Below are 12,157 nucleotides of genomic sequence, written 5' to 3'. Positions count from 1 at the left end.
TGCAGTACAGTCTGAATCACCTGCTTCTCAGGCGATCATTAGTGCAGTGCTGTTTGTATCCCCTGCTCCTAGGCTGCAGGACAGTCTGAGTCACCCGTTCCTCGGGTGATCACTCGGCTGCAGTACACTGAGTCACCCGCTCCTCAGGAGATTCGGTCTCTTCAGTATTGTATCTCCAGCTTGCTGGAGCTTGAACCCTATTACACGGTCAGTGTACCGATAGTACCTCACCGGCCCCTCTGGTGGGGTCTCATAAAACTATTAAAGTTACGGTTGCACCAAACACTACACACTCAGCTCTTTGTGTTGCTATACTGGAATTATTGGTGATTCTGCAGATCACACATAATCAGGTATAGCTTCTGCATTATTGGTGATTCTGCAGATCACCAAATAATCAGACACCTGAGTTGCTACACCCAACCGTTACATCACTTTTTAAAGTCAACCTGTGTCCAAATCTTGTTAAATATAGCAAACCGTACACAGCACAGTGTAGCCTTTTTTTTTTTTTTTTTTCTTTGGAGTTGACTTTTTTCACATGTATATGGAGCAAAGCTTAGGTTTGCTTTAAAGGGCAACTGTAGTGAGTGGTATATGGAGACTGCCATATTTATTTCCTGATAAGCAATACCAGTTGCCTGACTATCCTGCTGTTCCTCTGCCTCTAATACATTTAGCCATAGACCCTGAACAAGCATGCAGCAGATCAGGTGTTTCTAACATTATTGTCAAATCTGACAAGATTAGCTGCATGCTTGCTTCTGGTGTGATTCAGACACTACTGCAGCCGAATAGATCAGCAGGGCTGCCAGGCAACTGGTTTTGTATAAAAGGAAATAAATATGGCATCCTCCACACACCTCTCACTTCAGTTGTCCTTCAAAGAGGAAAGCTGTAGATCGATATCTATTTGCATTCTCACTGGTTTCATTTCTGTTTCAGATAACTGATAAATCATAACTGATATATAGAAAATATAAGGATAAATACCCAAGAGCTTTCACCTTTAAGTGGTAGTTTCTTCATCTCTGACAAGTTCCTTAAATAATAAGCTTCTTGAGCTACCTGAGAGGGGGGAAAAAGCAGAATGTACCAGGAGATATTGCATTGTTGGCACTTTCACCTACATGTCATTTGTTATAGCACAGTGATGAGCAGCTCTGTTACTATAATCAATGATTTCCTCTGTGTTTGAGCATATGTAGGTACAGCTTTACTTTATGGTTTTGTTTTTAATAAAGGATGGCCCCAAAAACCCAACCAGGGAGTCATGGATGACAGAGCTTCCTCCAGAGCTGACCAACTTTGGCCTAGGCCCAAGAACTTTTAAACGCAGAGCTCATGAAAAGTCTGGTGACCGGTCTGACTGGACAGATACTCCTGCTGACAGAGAACGCAAAACAAAAGTAAGTACAGTGTAACTGATTAAAATACTTCTATATTCTGGTAGGAAAGAAACAATACTGGTGCTGCATGCAGTGCCTGGAAGTGAATAGTACTCAAGGTAATTAACATGATACCTCAAATAGCGATTAATATTCACATTTATAAACTTGTGTTCCTGGAATAGTCACCACTATTTTTGGCTGAATACTTTTTTAGATGCAAACCCATGAGAACACTCATTTCTCATTACTATGCTCTACACATGACCCGAAAATAAAAGAACCCGAGGTGAAAGACATGGAGGCTGCCATATTTATTTCCTGTAAGACATAACCAATTGCCTGGCTGTGCTACTGACCTTTTTGGTCAGTAGTGTTTGAATCACACACCTGAAACAAGCATGCAGCTAATCTCATCACATTTTTGCCAGAAACCTCTGATCTGCACGCTTGTTCTGGGTCTATGGCTGAAAGTATTAGAGGCAGAGGATCAGTAAGACAGCCAGGCAATGTGCATTGTTCAAAGGGAAGTAAATATATTAGCCCTATATGTCTCTATACTCTTGTCACTTTGTTTAAATACTGGGTTTAATTCATCTAAAAGATCTGAATGCAAAATTATGGACTAATTGAGTAATGTTTAAGAGTTGATCACTTTGATAGGTAACTCTACCACAGCAGATTCTTTCACGTTGGTAGCCAGTATTGTTGCTCCAGATTTCACAAGACTCTTTCACACAGGCAGCATGATTTGGATAGGATACCACTTTTAAACTCTAGAGATGTCAAGGGAAGTGTGTTAAAAAGTGGCTAAGAGACGCCTTGGGTACCTGTCAGAAACAAATGGATTGGCTTTCCTGTATGAATGTTATTCAGGCGGAGAATGAAAATATGTTTGAAATAAGTGTTTGAAAACATTAGATAGTAACAATTTAGCTTTTCAGGGGAAGTGAATTTTTTACCAGCCATACATTCATCAAATTGTTTGGGATCCATGATGTGAAGAATTGTTGCAGCAAAATGCTAACAATTTCTTAAAGTGGTGAATGATCCTGCAGAAAGGGGCATTGCCCTGATTAAGAACATGCACCACAGAAAAGTAGTCACCAAGTGAACAAAAGCAAGGGTAGCATCTTATTACTGTTCAAATTGTGCCACCTCCTAAAATCATTCAATTTGCTTACAATTTGTCATACATCATTTTTATATCATTAGGATCCAGAACAACAGAGTACCCAAGCAGCTCGAGGCGACCCAAAACCACTAGGAAAGTATAGGGGACTAAAAGAGACCGAGAAGCCCTTCTACTAAAACTGAAAAGCTGAATTATCTCAAGTACCTTCTGTTTTAAGAAGGTAAATCACACTAAGCATTGCTTTTTAGTTGGAGAGCCTTACGGTCTCTTTTAGTCCCCTATACATTCCTAGTGGTTTGGGTCACCCCGAGCTGCTTGGTTACTCTGTTGTACTGGTCCAAGCCCCTATCCCATAGAGCCATATCAATCCCTGCCATGTACTGAGGAGGACCAACAGTCCGAAACAGGCTGTCTACATGTGGGGTTGACGTGGCTCTGGAAAATGTAAAGCTATAGGCTTGCTATACACCAGCGGTTCTTGATGCAAGCCTGGCTTTATGGGCATAAATAGATTTTCTTATTTAGTAGCGGTGCATTGTGGGTAACCACAGATGTTCACTTAAAGTGAATGGAAACCGCATTTTAAAAAAAATGAAGCAAATACTTACCTAAGGAGAGGAAAGGCTCTGGGTCGTATAGAGCCTTCCATCTCCTCTCTCGGTGCTCTCTATCCTGTGCTGGCTCCTCCCCCCCCCCCCCGTTTCAATCCCCCACCGAAAGGGTATTTGGAAGTCTTCGGGAGCCGTGTCCTCCCGAAGACGTGCGGCTCCATACTGCACAGGCGTGAGCGTGCAAGAGAGCGTGCTTGCGCAGGTGCAGTACAGGGCCGCCCTTCTTCAGGAGCACTCGGGCTCCCTGAAGACTTCTGAAGCCTCCTTCGGCCGGGTAAAGCAGTATTTGACTAAATTAGTCAAATACTGCTACCGGGCGAGCCAGCACTGGAACGAGGGGACCAGGAGAGGAGCCGGAAGGCTCTATAGGACCCAGAGCCTTCCCTCTCCTTGGGTAAGTATCTGTCTCATTTTTTTAAATGCGGTTCCCATTCACTTTAAAGCTGAATTATCGCAAGTACCTTCTGTTTTAAGAAGCCAAATCACACTAGGATCCAGAACATAAGCAACATTTACATTTATTTTTATAAGCTAAAAAATAAAATATAAAATGTAACATCCCAACATGCATACATGCCCACATAAGTACATCATACAGGAGGCATTAAGTACACAGGGAGACACTGGGTGAGAAACACATACAGAACATTCAGGTGTGAAAGCAGCACCATATGATACTTTGTTTTTCTACCATTATTGGTCATCTGGTTTGGGGGATGACTTGTGTGCTACCTATCTAAAGGTACGTACACATGTGTGACTTATGTCGCCCGTCAGGGATCTGGACCCGATCCTTTGGGTGACCTCATTGAGCTGGGCTGCTAGAAAAACAATCCACAGCTTCCTGCTGGTGTTCATCTGCTCACCCACCAACAAACAGCCTTTCTTCGGCCTCCATAGAGGATGCTGATTGCCATTGCAGACAGCCAATTGAAGGCTTCTGAGCACATGCATGCAGTGGTCAGTACAGAGAAAGGGCCCTGAGGAAGGGCAACGCCCGAAACATGTCGTGTGTATCTTGCACTTTTGTCTGCTCCAATACAGTTGTATGCTGAACCTTTGGTTCCATTCTTGAATTGTAGTCAGTACAGAGGTAGCGAGAGAGGTTGTCTTTCGCTCCTCATACACTCTGGCTGCCGTGCAAGCGCGGCTATCACACAGTGATGAGGAGGAAGCACACATTTCAAAATGCCAGCAATGGAACAGTTACAAATACAGGCGACCCCTGCCACTCCTCTATGCCAACTCCCGTTCTATGGGAGTCGGTTTGAATGAAAAAAAAAAAGTTAATAGAAGCATCAAAAAATGATCACAACTGTTTTTCATCACTACACTGCTCATTATATGACAGGAGTTGGGGCAAAACACAAGCTTTCATAGTTGGCTTTTAGTGAAATCCCCACAGTTTTGCAATTTTAAGGTAAGGACGATTATTCTTAAATTGGTGCACTATTTGTCTGGGCAGTATACCACAGTGTAGTGTGGCCCTCCCCATTTTTTCTTTTTAGAGATTTAGCCCTTTCTAGGATGCTCTTTTTATACCCAGCCATGAGTCTGACCTGCTGCCAATTAAGATCGTTGGGAGATGTTCCACCAGCATTTTTTGTTGTAGCTTTGTACAATTTTCCTCTTTTCCCCACTGTTTTGAATGGTTTGGCTAGCATCAATTTTAAAATAAGCATATCGTGTTAACAATGAGATTAACCAAGATTTGATATGTGCTAACGTTTGCAGCACAATCATGGTTTATATGTGAGTATATATGGTGTACTTTGTTAATACAGTAGTTTCAAATTATAACTACATAAAAAATTAAAAAAAAAAAAGATTCCCATATTTGCTTTTTCACCTTGAAGCAGCACTGTGGTGCATAGATGGCACCTGTTCATTATCCAGCTGCAGACCGTTCTAAAATTATACCGGAGCTATATTGCTCTTTTTATCCTACTGGAGTTAACCAATCCTAATGCATTATAAAATGTTTTGCTCTCTCCAGAATTAAATGCAGGAAAAGAAAATTAAGTATTCTCAAAATAAAATTGTACGAAAATTTGCACTCATTAAAACGGGTGACTCTGATTCAGGATATATACATCAGTGATCTTTTTTCCAGATTAACATGGGTTAAAAATGCTTAACACAGAAGATTATTTGCTGGCATCATGAAGTGGAATTCACAAGTATACGTTAAGGGTCGGTTAACACTTGTTTCAAAACCGTATCCATGGCTCAGTTTTTTTGACCTGGACAAAAACGGAGCCACGGATACCAATGTTAAAAATAGCGGCCGTCTTCACACACTTAAAAAAATGGATCCGTGGGCTACGTTTTAGAAAACTGAACGGAGAGTCTGGATTTTGCAGATTCTCACGGTGCCCGCATACCCGCAGAGGCAATGAAAGGCAACACAAAAACAGATCTCCATCTACACTGAGAACTTTTGCACACAAAACGGATGCTAAAGCAGATTGCCTACTGCCTGCTCCTCCCCTCAGCGTCATCTTTGAGGACCTCTTATCTAATAGAAACACACAGGAAGGAAGGACACGTTTTTGACATATGTTTAAACGGACTGAAAACGTGTACTGCAAAAGCACAACATTTTGAAAAACGGATCCGTTTTTAGAAAGACTGATGCATTTAAAATGCATTCCGATCTGCAACCTGACAAGTGTGGACCGACCCTAACGCTCGTTCTTTGAATCAGTGCAGAGAGGAATGAGAAAGCCTCAAAGTGTAAAAGCCCAAAATAGCTAATAGAATCTTAGGTTTACTGTTAATGAAACAGGATATTGCCACACTCTAAAGCTGGTGCTTGGTAAAAGTTTGATGTAGAAACTTTATGGAATCCACCCTTTCTTGTTTCATGCTTAGCACTTACTGATTCTCAATACTGACAAACAATAATGCCCAGTCACAGTTGCTCTGTGTAGTCTCAGCTGATCCCTTTGCTAAGTCCATGCAGCCAATGGTCAGAAATTTGCTTAGACGGTGTGAGGAATTACTGGCATGCAAGAGAAAGGTAATTATTCCACAACTATGTATATGTTTTTTTTTTCCTTAAGACCCCTGACCCGAGCAAAGCTACCTAAGGTAAACACAGAGTCATGTTCATGCTGGGTCCACATATCTCTATGCGTTGCTTGTTCCTCTTCTTGTTCCCCACCTGGTCACCAATGATGCAGGGGCATGCTTGATAAGCTGTTCCCTCCTATCACCCTCCCATTCCCTCCTCTTCCCCACCCCATTCTCTCCCCTTGAGGCAGGGAATAGGATGGAATGGGAGGATGATGGGAGAGAGCATCTCGTCAAGCTTTCCATTTCCTGTCTGAAAATTTGACTCTATTTAAAAGTCAACATTTTCAAGGAGTGATTAAGGAGACTCTGGGTACTGCAGAGAGGAACAGACAATGAATAAAGGTAAGTGGTTCCAGTTTGCACACATCTCAGTGCTTACCTTAGGTGGTGTTGCCTCGGGTCAAATGTACTTTAAGTCACTTTTTTTTGTAAGACTGAAATCATAAACTCACAAATGTAGTTAATACCTCATTCATCTGTTATACTGTACTATTAAACTGGGCGGATCATTAAAAGATAACAGGAAGGACTGATTTTTATCCGTCACATACAATAGTTATTAGATATTTATTTGCAGTACTCTACGATCTTTATCTTCTGTCCTTATGTTAAGGAGAAGCAGGAAGGCAAAGTTTCCAGCAGCAAAACTGAAGAAAAGCCAGAAGTATCTGAAAGAGACAGAAGACTTTCAGAACAAGTCAGCACCTATAATGTAAGTACCTGTGGGCATGGCGTGCTGGGGTCTTTGTGCCTGGAAAAAAGAATGACACAAGTCATTGTAGATATGCCGTATGTATTGCTATCTTAACCACTGCATGATAAAGGACGTATATATACGTCCAGTGTATTTGTGGCCAATGCACCACCAGTTTGTTACTAAATGTGGCACATGTGGTATCATTTTAACCGTGACGAATTGTAGAATACATTTTGGTGTGTCTTAAAGCTTGGATCCACATCACATCAAAATAGGTACGGACAAACTCAATCCAACATAAAAAGTAAATTTCAAAATTATGATCAAACTTGGGAAAGTTGTAGGAAAACTACAAGAGACATATGTGGTAACATTTTAAAAAGTGATAAGTAGTAGAATAGAGTTTAGAGAGTTTTAGGATTGAGGCCCATGTCTTGTGTATTCTTTTTAGTCACAAACTTAATCAAAAGCAATTACATTTTCGCATATTCTGTACCAAAATAAAAGACTTGTAAAATAAAGTTACAGAATATAAAAGAAAAACCTATTGTTACCTTAGGAAATTGGCTTTTTAAGTATCTATGCTGTTAGGGTATATTACTATTATTTTTGCAAATAAGGTCCTGTAATCTTTGATAGTGTACAGTGAGAAAGCAAAAAAAACACCTTTATTTCCAAATACAATAATGTCACCATCCATTGTACTAGGAACACAATCTAAATGATGGATAAACAAATACAATTTGTGGGTTTAACTTATAGTTAGCACTGTTTATTGTAAAGCTATATTGGATGTAAATGGAGAAATACTGGTTTTTTTTTTTTTTCGTTTTTTTCCCCCTAATTTTCCCTTAAAAATGCATTGGAAAATAAGGTAATTACTAAACAAAATGATCACATGCTAAAAGTCTAATTTGTACTGAAAAAAACAATATATAGAACATTTAGGTGTAAGAAGTAGTAATAAAGTTTTGGTGAATTAATTGGAGCAGCGTCGATATGTGAAAGTTGCTCTTGACCTGAAGTAGTTAAAAAGGGATGGTACCTTAATGAAATCTAAGTTGAACCTAGGAGAACAGTGTTTGAATCTCGGCTCCTTCTGTTCAGTAAGTCAGCACCTATTCAGTAGGAGACCTTGGGCAAGACTCCCTAACACTGCTACTGCCTATAGAGCGTGTCCTAGTGGCTGCAGCTCTGGCGCTTTGAGTCCCCCAGGAGAAAAGCGCAATATAAATGTTCTGTGTTTGTTTGTATTTCTCAAATTATTAGGGCTATTGTTGGCATAAAGCTTTAAAAGGTTGTGTTTGCATCTCCCGGTTGGAGTTCTCATCCCTGTGTGTACACACTAGACTAAACTCATCCAAAGCAGGCGGAAGACTGCCTCGGGTGAAAATGTAGAGTGTGTACAGCAGTCATCATTCCCCTCGGCACATTAGCAAGTGGTCCCCCTGGCTGATCAGCTCAGCTGAGCGATAGCCAAGGGCATTATTTTCCCCACTCACCCCACCTGCTCTTTGCTGCTTCTTTTGTATGCTGCTCCATTGGCCCTCCTCCTCACTCCATAGCAACAGAAAATGTTACTAGCCCTGTTATAGACCCCCTTTGCTACCCCAGCTTCAGAAAATTGTAGCCACTTTATCGGCAAGTGCTTATAAAGTGGTTTCATTTGTGTGTCAATTTGTTTTAAACATATCTTGAATATGTGGTTATAGCCACAGGACGCAAAATAAGCTTAAAGGGAAACTCAAGAGAGGCCTATGGTGGCTGCCATATTTATTTCTATTTAAGCAATACCTGTTGCCTGACAGTCCTCCAGATTTTTGATTGCTGTAGTATCTGAATCACACGCCTGAAACAAGCATGTGGCTAATGGGGATGGTCAATGAGATGCAAATAATTTTGAGTTGATGCAGTATTATGGAAATTATGCATGCAAATATATGCAGCTTGAACATGAACCTGCTGAGGTAAAATTTGATTGTTCCATTTTCAAGCTGCACAAATTTGCATACAAAATGTGCATAATCCTGCATCAACTCGAAATGATTTGCACCTCATTGACCATCCCTAAGGCCCCATTCACACTTGAAAGGGCAAAACGCCGGTGATTACCGCCAGCGTTTTGCGGGAGTGATTTTTCTATGATTTCACGCTGCAAAATTACTTGACACTGCAGCGATTTTTCCGCGATCGCGTTTAGCGCTTCTATAGCACTGAAACGCCATTGCCGGGAAATTGCCTGAAAATGGTGCAGGTTACGCGTTTGCGTCTCGCGATTTTGGGTGATTTGCTGTGATTACCTCAAATCGCCTAAGTAAGAACGGGCCCATAGGGTTTTATTACACTAGCGCTTTCAAAAGCGCTAGCGTTTGAGCGTTTTGCCTAAATCGCCGGCAAAACGATCTAGTTTGAATGGTGCCCAATGGCTAATCTAGTTAGACTTCAGACACATTATCTGCTGTTTGTTTGTCTATGGCTAATGGTATTAGAGGCAGATGATCAGTAGGACGGCCAGGCAATCAGAATTTTAAAAGGAAATAAATATGTCCAACCTTCTTATTCCTCTCACTGTAGGTGTGTTTTACGTGTCCAAATAATCCATTTTGCTTTCAAATCAACAATAACTTCTATTTTATATTTTCAAACAAATATTTCCTGTGCAAGAGAGTCCTTGGTTCAAATCCCAGCTGGGGGCACTATCTGCACAGAGTTTATATGTTCTCCCCGTGTCTATGTGGCTTTCCTTTGGACACTCCGGTTTCCTCCCACATCCCAAAAACATACAGACAAGTGGCTGAATCCTAGAATTGGCACTAGACTCCGATGGACATGACTATTGTAGGGATTAGATTGTGAGCCCTTCAGTCAGTGACAAGACAATACAGGGACAGTCAGTGACAAGACAATACAGTCTGTAGAGTGCTGTGGAAAAGGTCTGCGCTATATTAATGCTAATATAATAATACCATAATAATGTTGCTGTGGAGTACCTCTGTAATGTGAGGTTGTGTTTCCTCTTCTCAGGACACAAAAAGATCAGAATCTCTGTTGGATCTACACCGTAAAAAGCTGAAGAGAAAGGCTGACGAAGATCAAGATAAACCAAAGGAAAGAAGAGCATTTGACAGAGAACAAGATCTACAAGTTAATCGCTTTGATGATGCACAGAAGAAAGCATTGTTAAAAAAATCCAAAGAGCTAAATACAAAATTCTCACATGGTAACAGCAGTATGTTTTTGTAAGCAGACAATGCTAGAAGACTGTGAATATATTCTATTATGAAGTGCAGTTTCTTTCTATTTTTTGCTTCTTTTGAATCCCCGATTTTACACAGGACACGGTTATACAGTGTGTGTTCTTTATTCTGTACCTGTTGCTACACTTTCACAGAACTGAGGTCCAGGGAACACTGGCCGTCTCTATCAGTGTGTTAGGAAATACATCATGTGTTTTTCATTTTTTAAGGGAGGGTAATTAAAGGGGTTATGTGGTATTCTAAAAATCAAACAAGCTGACCCTTACCTGGGTCTTCTATCGGCCCCCTGCAGCTGTAATGTCCCACGACATCCTCTGATCACCCGTTCCCTGCCGTCGGCCCCGGTCTACTGTAGACAAATAATGCTCGCTCGTGTCATCGGGAGCTTACTGCATGGCGTTTTCTTGTACTGCGCCTGCGCAGTAAGCTCCCAATGACGCGAGCACGGGCATGGCCGTGCAGCCGCAGTGTAATCACTTGCGTGAACACACCGGGATCGGCGGCGGGGAAGGGCGCATCAGAAGAGGACGGCGTGGGGCATTACCGCTGCAGGGGGCTGATAGAAGCCCCAGGTAAGTGTCAGCTTGTTTGATTTTTACAATACCACAGAACTCCTTTAAACACAGCAGAGTGAAACATTTTATAATTTCCTTTTGTAAAATTATTAGTACTATCCATAAATGTAATTTATTATTTGTGAAACATTTATGGTGAATTGCTGTGCTGGTGTATGTAGGTGATCCTCTGTGTATGTAACTTTTTTTTTTCTACTGTGGTTGGCAGACCGGTGAAGTCTACACACCACCACCGTTCAGGGACCACACTTCACACTTACAGGCATGTTCCGTTACCTTGGTCAGATCTTTCATCTGATCGCCATGTTGTAAATATTATAGAACTTTGGTTTTATCCAATGAGATCAGGCTGTCAATCTTGATTTTTACACTTACTTGCAATTTTATTAATATGGAAATTTGTCATGCAATAAAATGTCCGCCTTCATGACCCCATGCTTTGTCACTTTCTTATAGCACAAGCTTGATTGTGTAGTACTCTAAAGGAAATTAATTACTGGTACAAGTTTACCCAAGCCCAAGTTCAACCTTCCCTTGTTTTCTATATGTCATATTTGCTGTGGTTTTTTAATTTTTAATTATGTTTTCATTACTGGATTATGTATCTGTAATTTGCTGGTTTCAGGCCTCATGCATTCCTGTGTATAAAAGCCTCTGGTAATTGCTACAACTGCCCTGCCTAAAGCCTGGCACACTCCATGCAATTTCCCATCAGATAGATGGATCAAATAGATAATTTCCAACAGGTCTGATCTGATTTCCGATCGTTTTTCTGATCGATTTGCATAGAAATTATCTATCAACCCATCTATCTGATGGGAAATTGCATGGTGTGTACCAGACTTAAAACAACAGACACACCTTAGATTGTTGTTCTAATGACAGTTTAGATCGAGACAACTAATTTCAGTGCAGAACAGTGCCAATAATTTGGGCAACACAATAGGCCATAATGCGAATTACAGCTATGGTAGCACTAAGTTACTGATTTGAGTGCTGGCAATAGCCAGAGCTCAAATTGGCAAAAAGACGAGGTAATTTGGCTGCCGCCATAAGCTCAGAGTGTGACTAGTATTTAGCGTGGGCAGAACTTTGGCTACCTCAGGGTGAGCCATCTATCTGCTTCACCCTGGGCCCAAATTTGCCTGCAGCATTTTTGAATATGTGTTTATATATGATTACTATACGGTTCGATTGAGGAGGAACACCAAGAGATGGCGTCCCCCTGCAGGCGCAATAATGACGTCTACTTAGGATTTACTGGTTTTGTCAATTGCTGATAGTGTAACCAATTAGGTCAGAGAACACCTTGTGCACACCAGACATAATCACAGCTGATTGCTTTGAGCAATGAAAACGGTACCGGTAAGATGTGTAGGTTGCATTGTTGTAATTGACATTCATAGACCATCTAAA

General features: G+C 41.1%; 1 protein-coding gene across 2 annotated transcripts in view; it reads left to right on the top strand.

Moving 5' to 3' along the window:
- The window catches only part of GPALPP1 (GPALPP motifs containing 1), an 81,464-nt gene extending 70,293 nt beyond the window's left edge, over positions 1-11,171 (top strand). For both annotated transcript variants that reach the window (XM_068267761.1, XM_068267760.1), the window contains 3 exons: positions 1,245-1,409; positions 6,826-6,924; positions 9,934-11,171. In XM_068267761.1, the coding sequence (XP_068123862.1) occupies positions 1,245-1,409; positions 6,826-6,924; positions 9,934-10,152 (483 nt within the window). In that variant the 3' untranslated portion in view covers positions 10,153-11,171. The remainder of the gene's footprint in view (positions 1-1,244; positions 1,410-6,825; positions 6,925-9,933) is intronic.
- The last annotated feature ends 986 nt before the right edge of the window (positions 11,172-12,157 follow it).

The sequence above is a fragment of the Hyperolius riggenbachi genome, chromosome 2, assembly GCF_040937935.1.
Source record: "Hyperolius riggenbachi isolate aHypRig1 chromosome 2, aHypRig1.pri, whole genome shotgun sequence".
Classification (NCBI taxonomy): domain Eukaryota; kingdom Metazoa; phylum Chordata; class Amphibia; order Anura; family Hyperoliidae; genus Hyperolius; species Hyperolius riggenbachi.
This window is presented reverse-complemented; position numbering and strand designations above follow the sequence as displayed.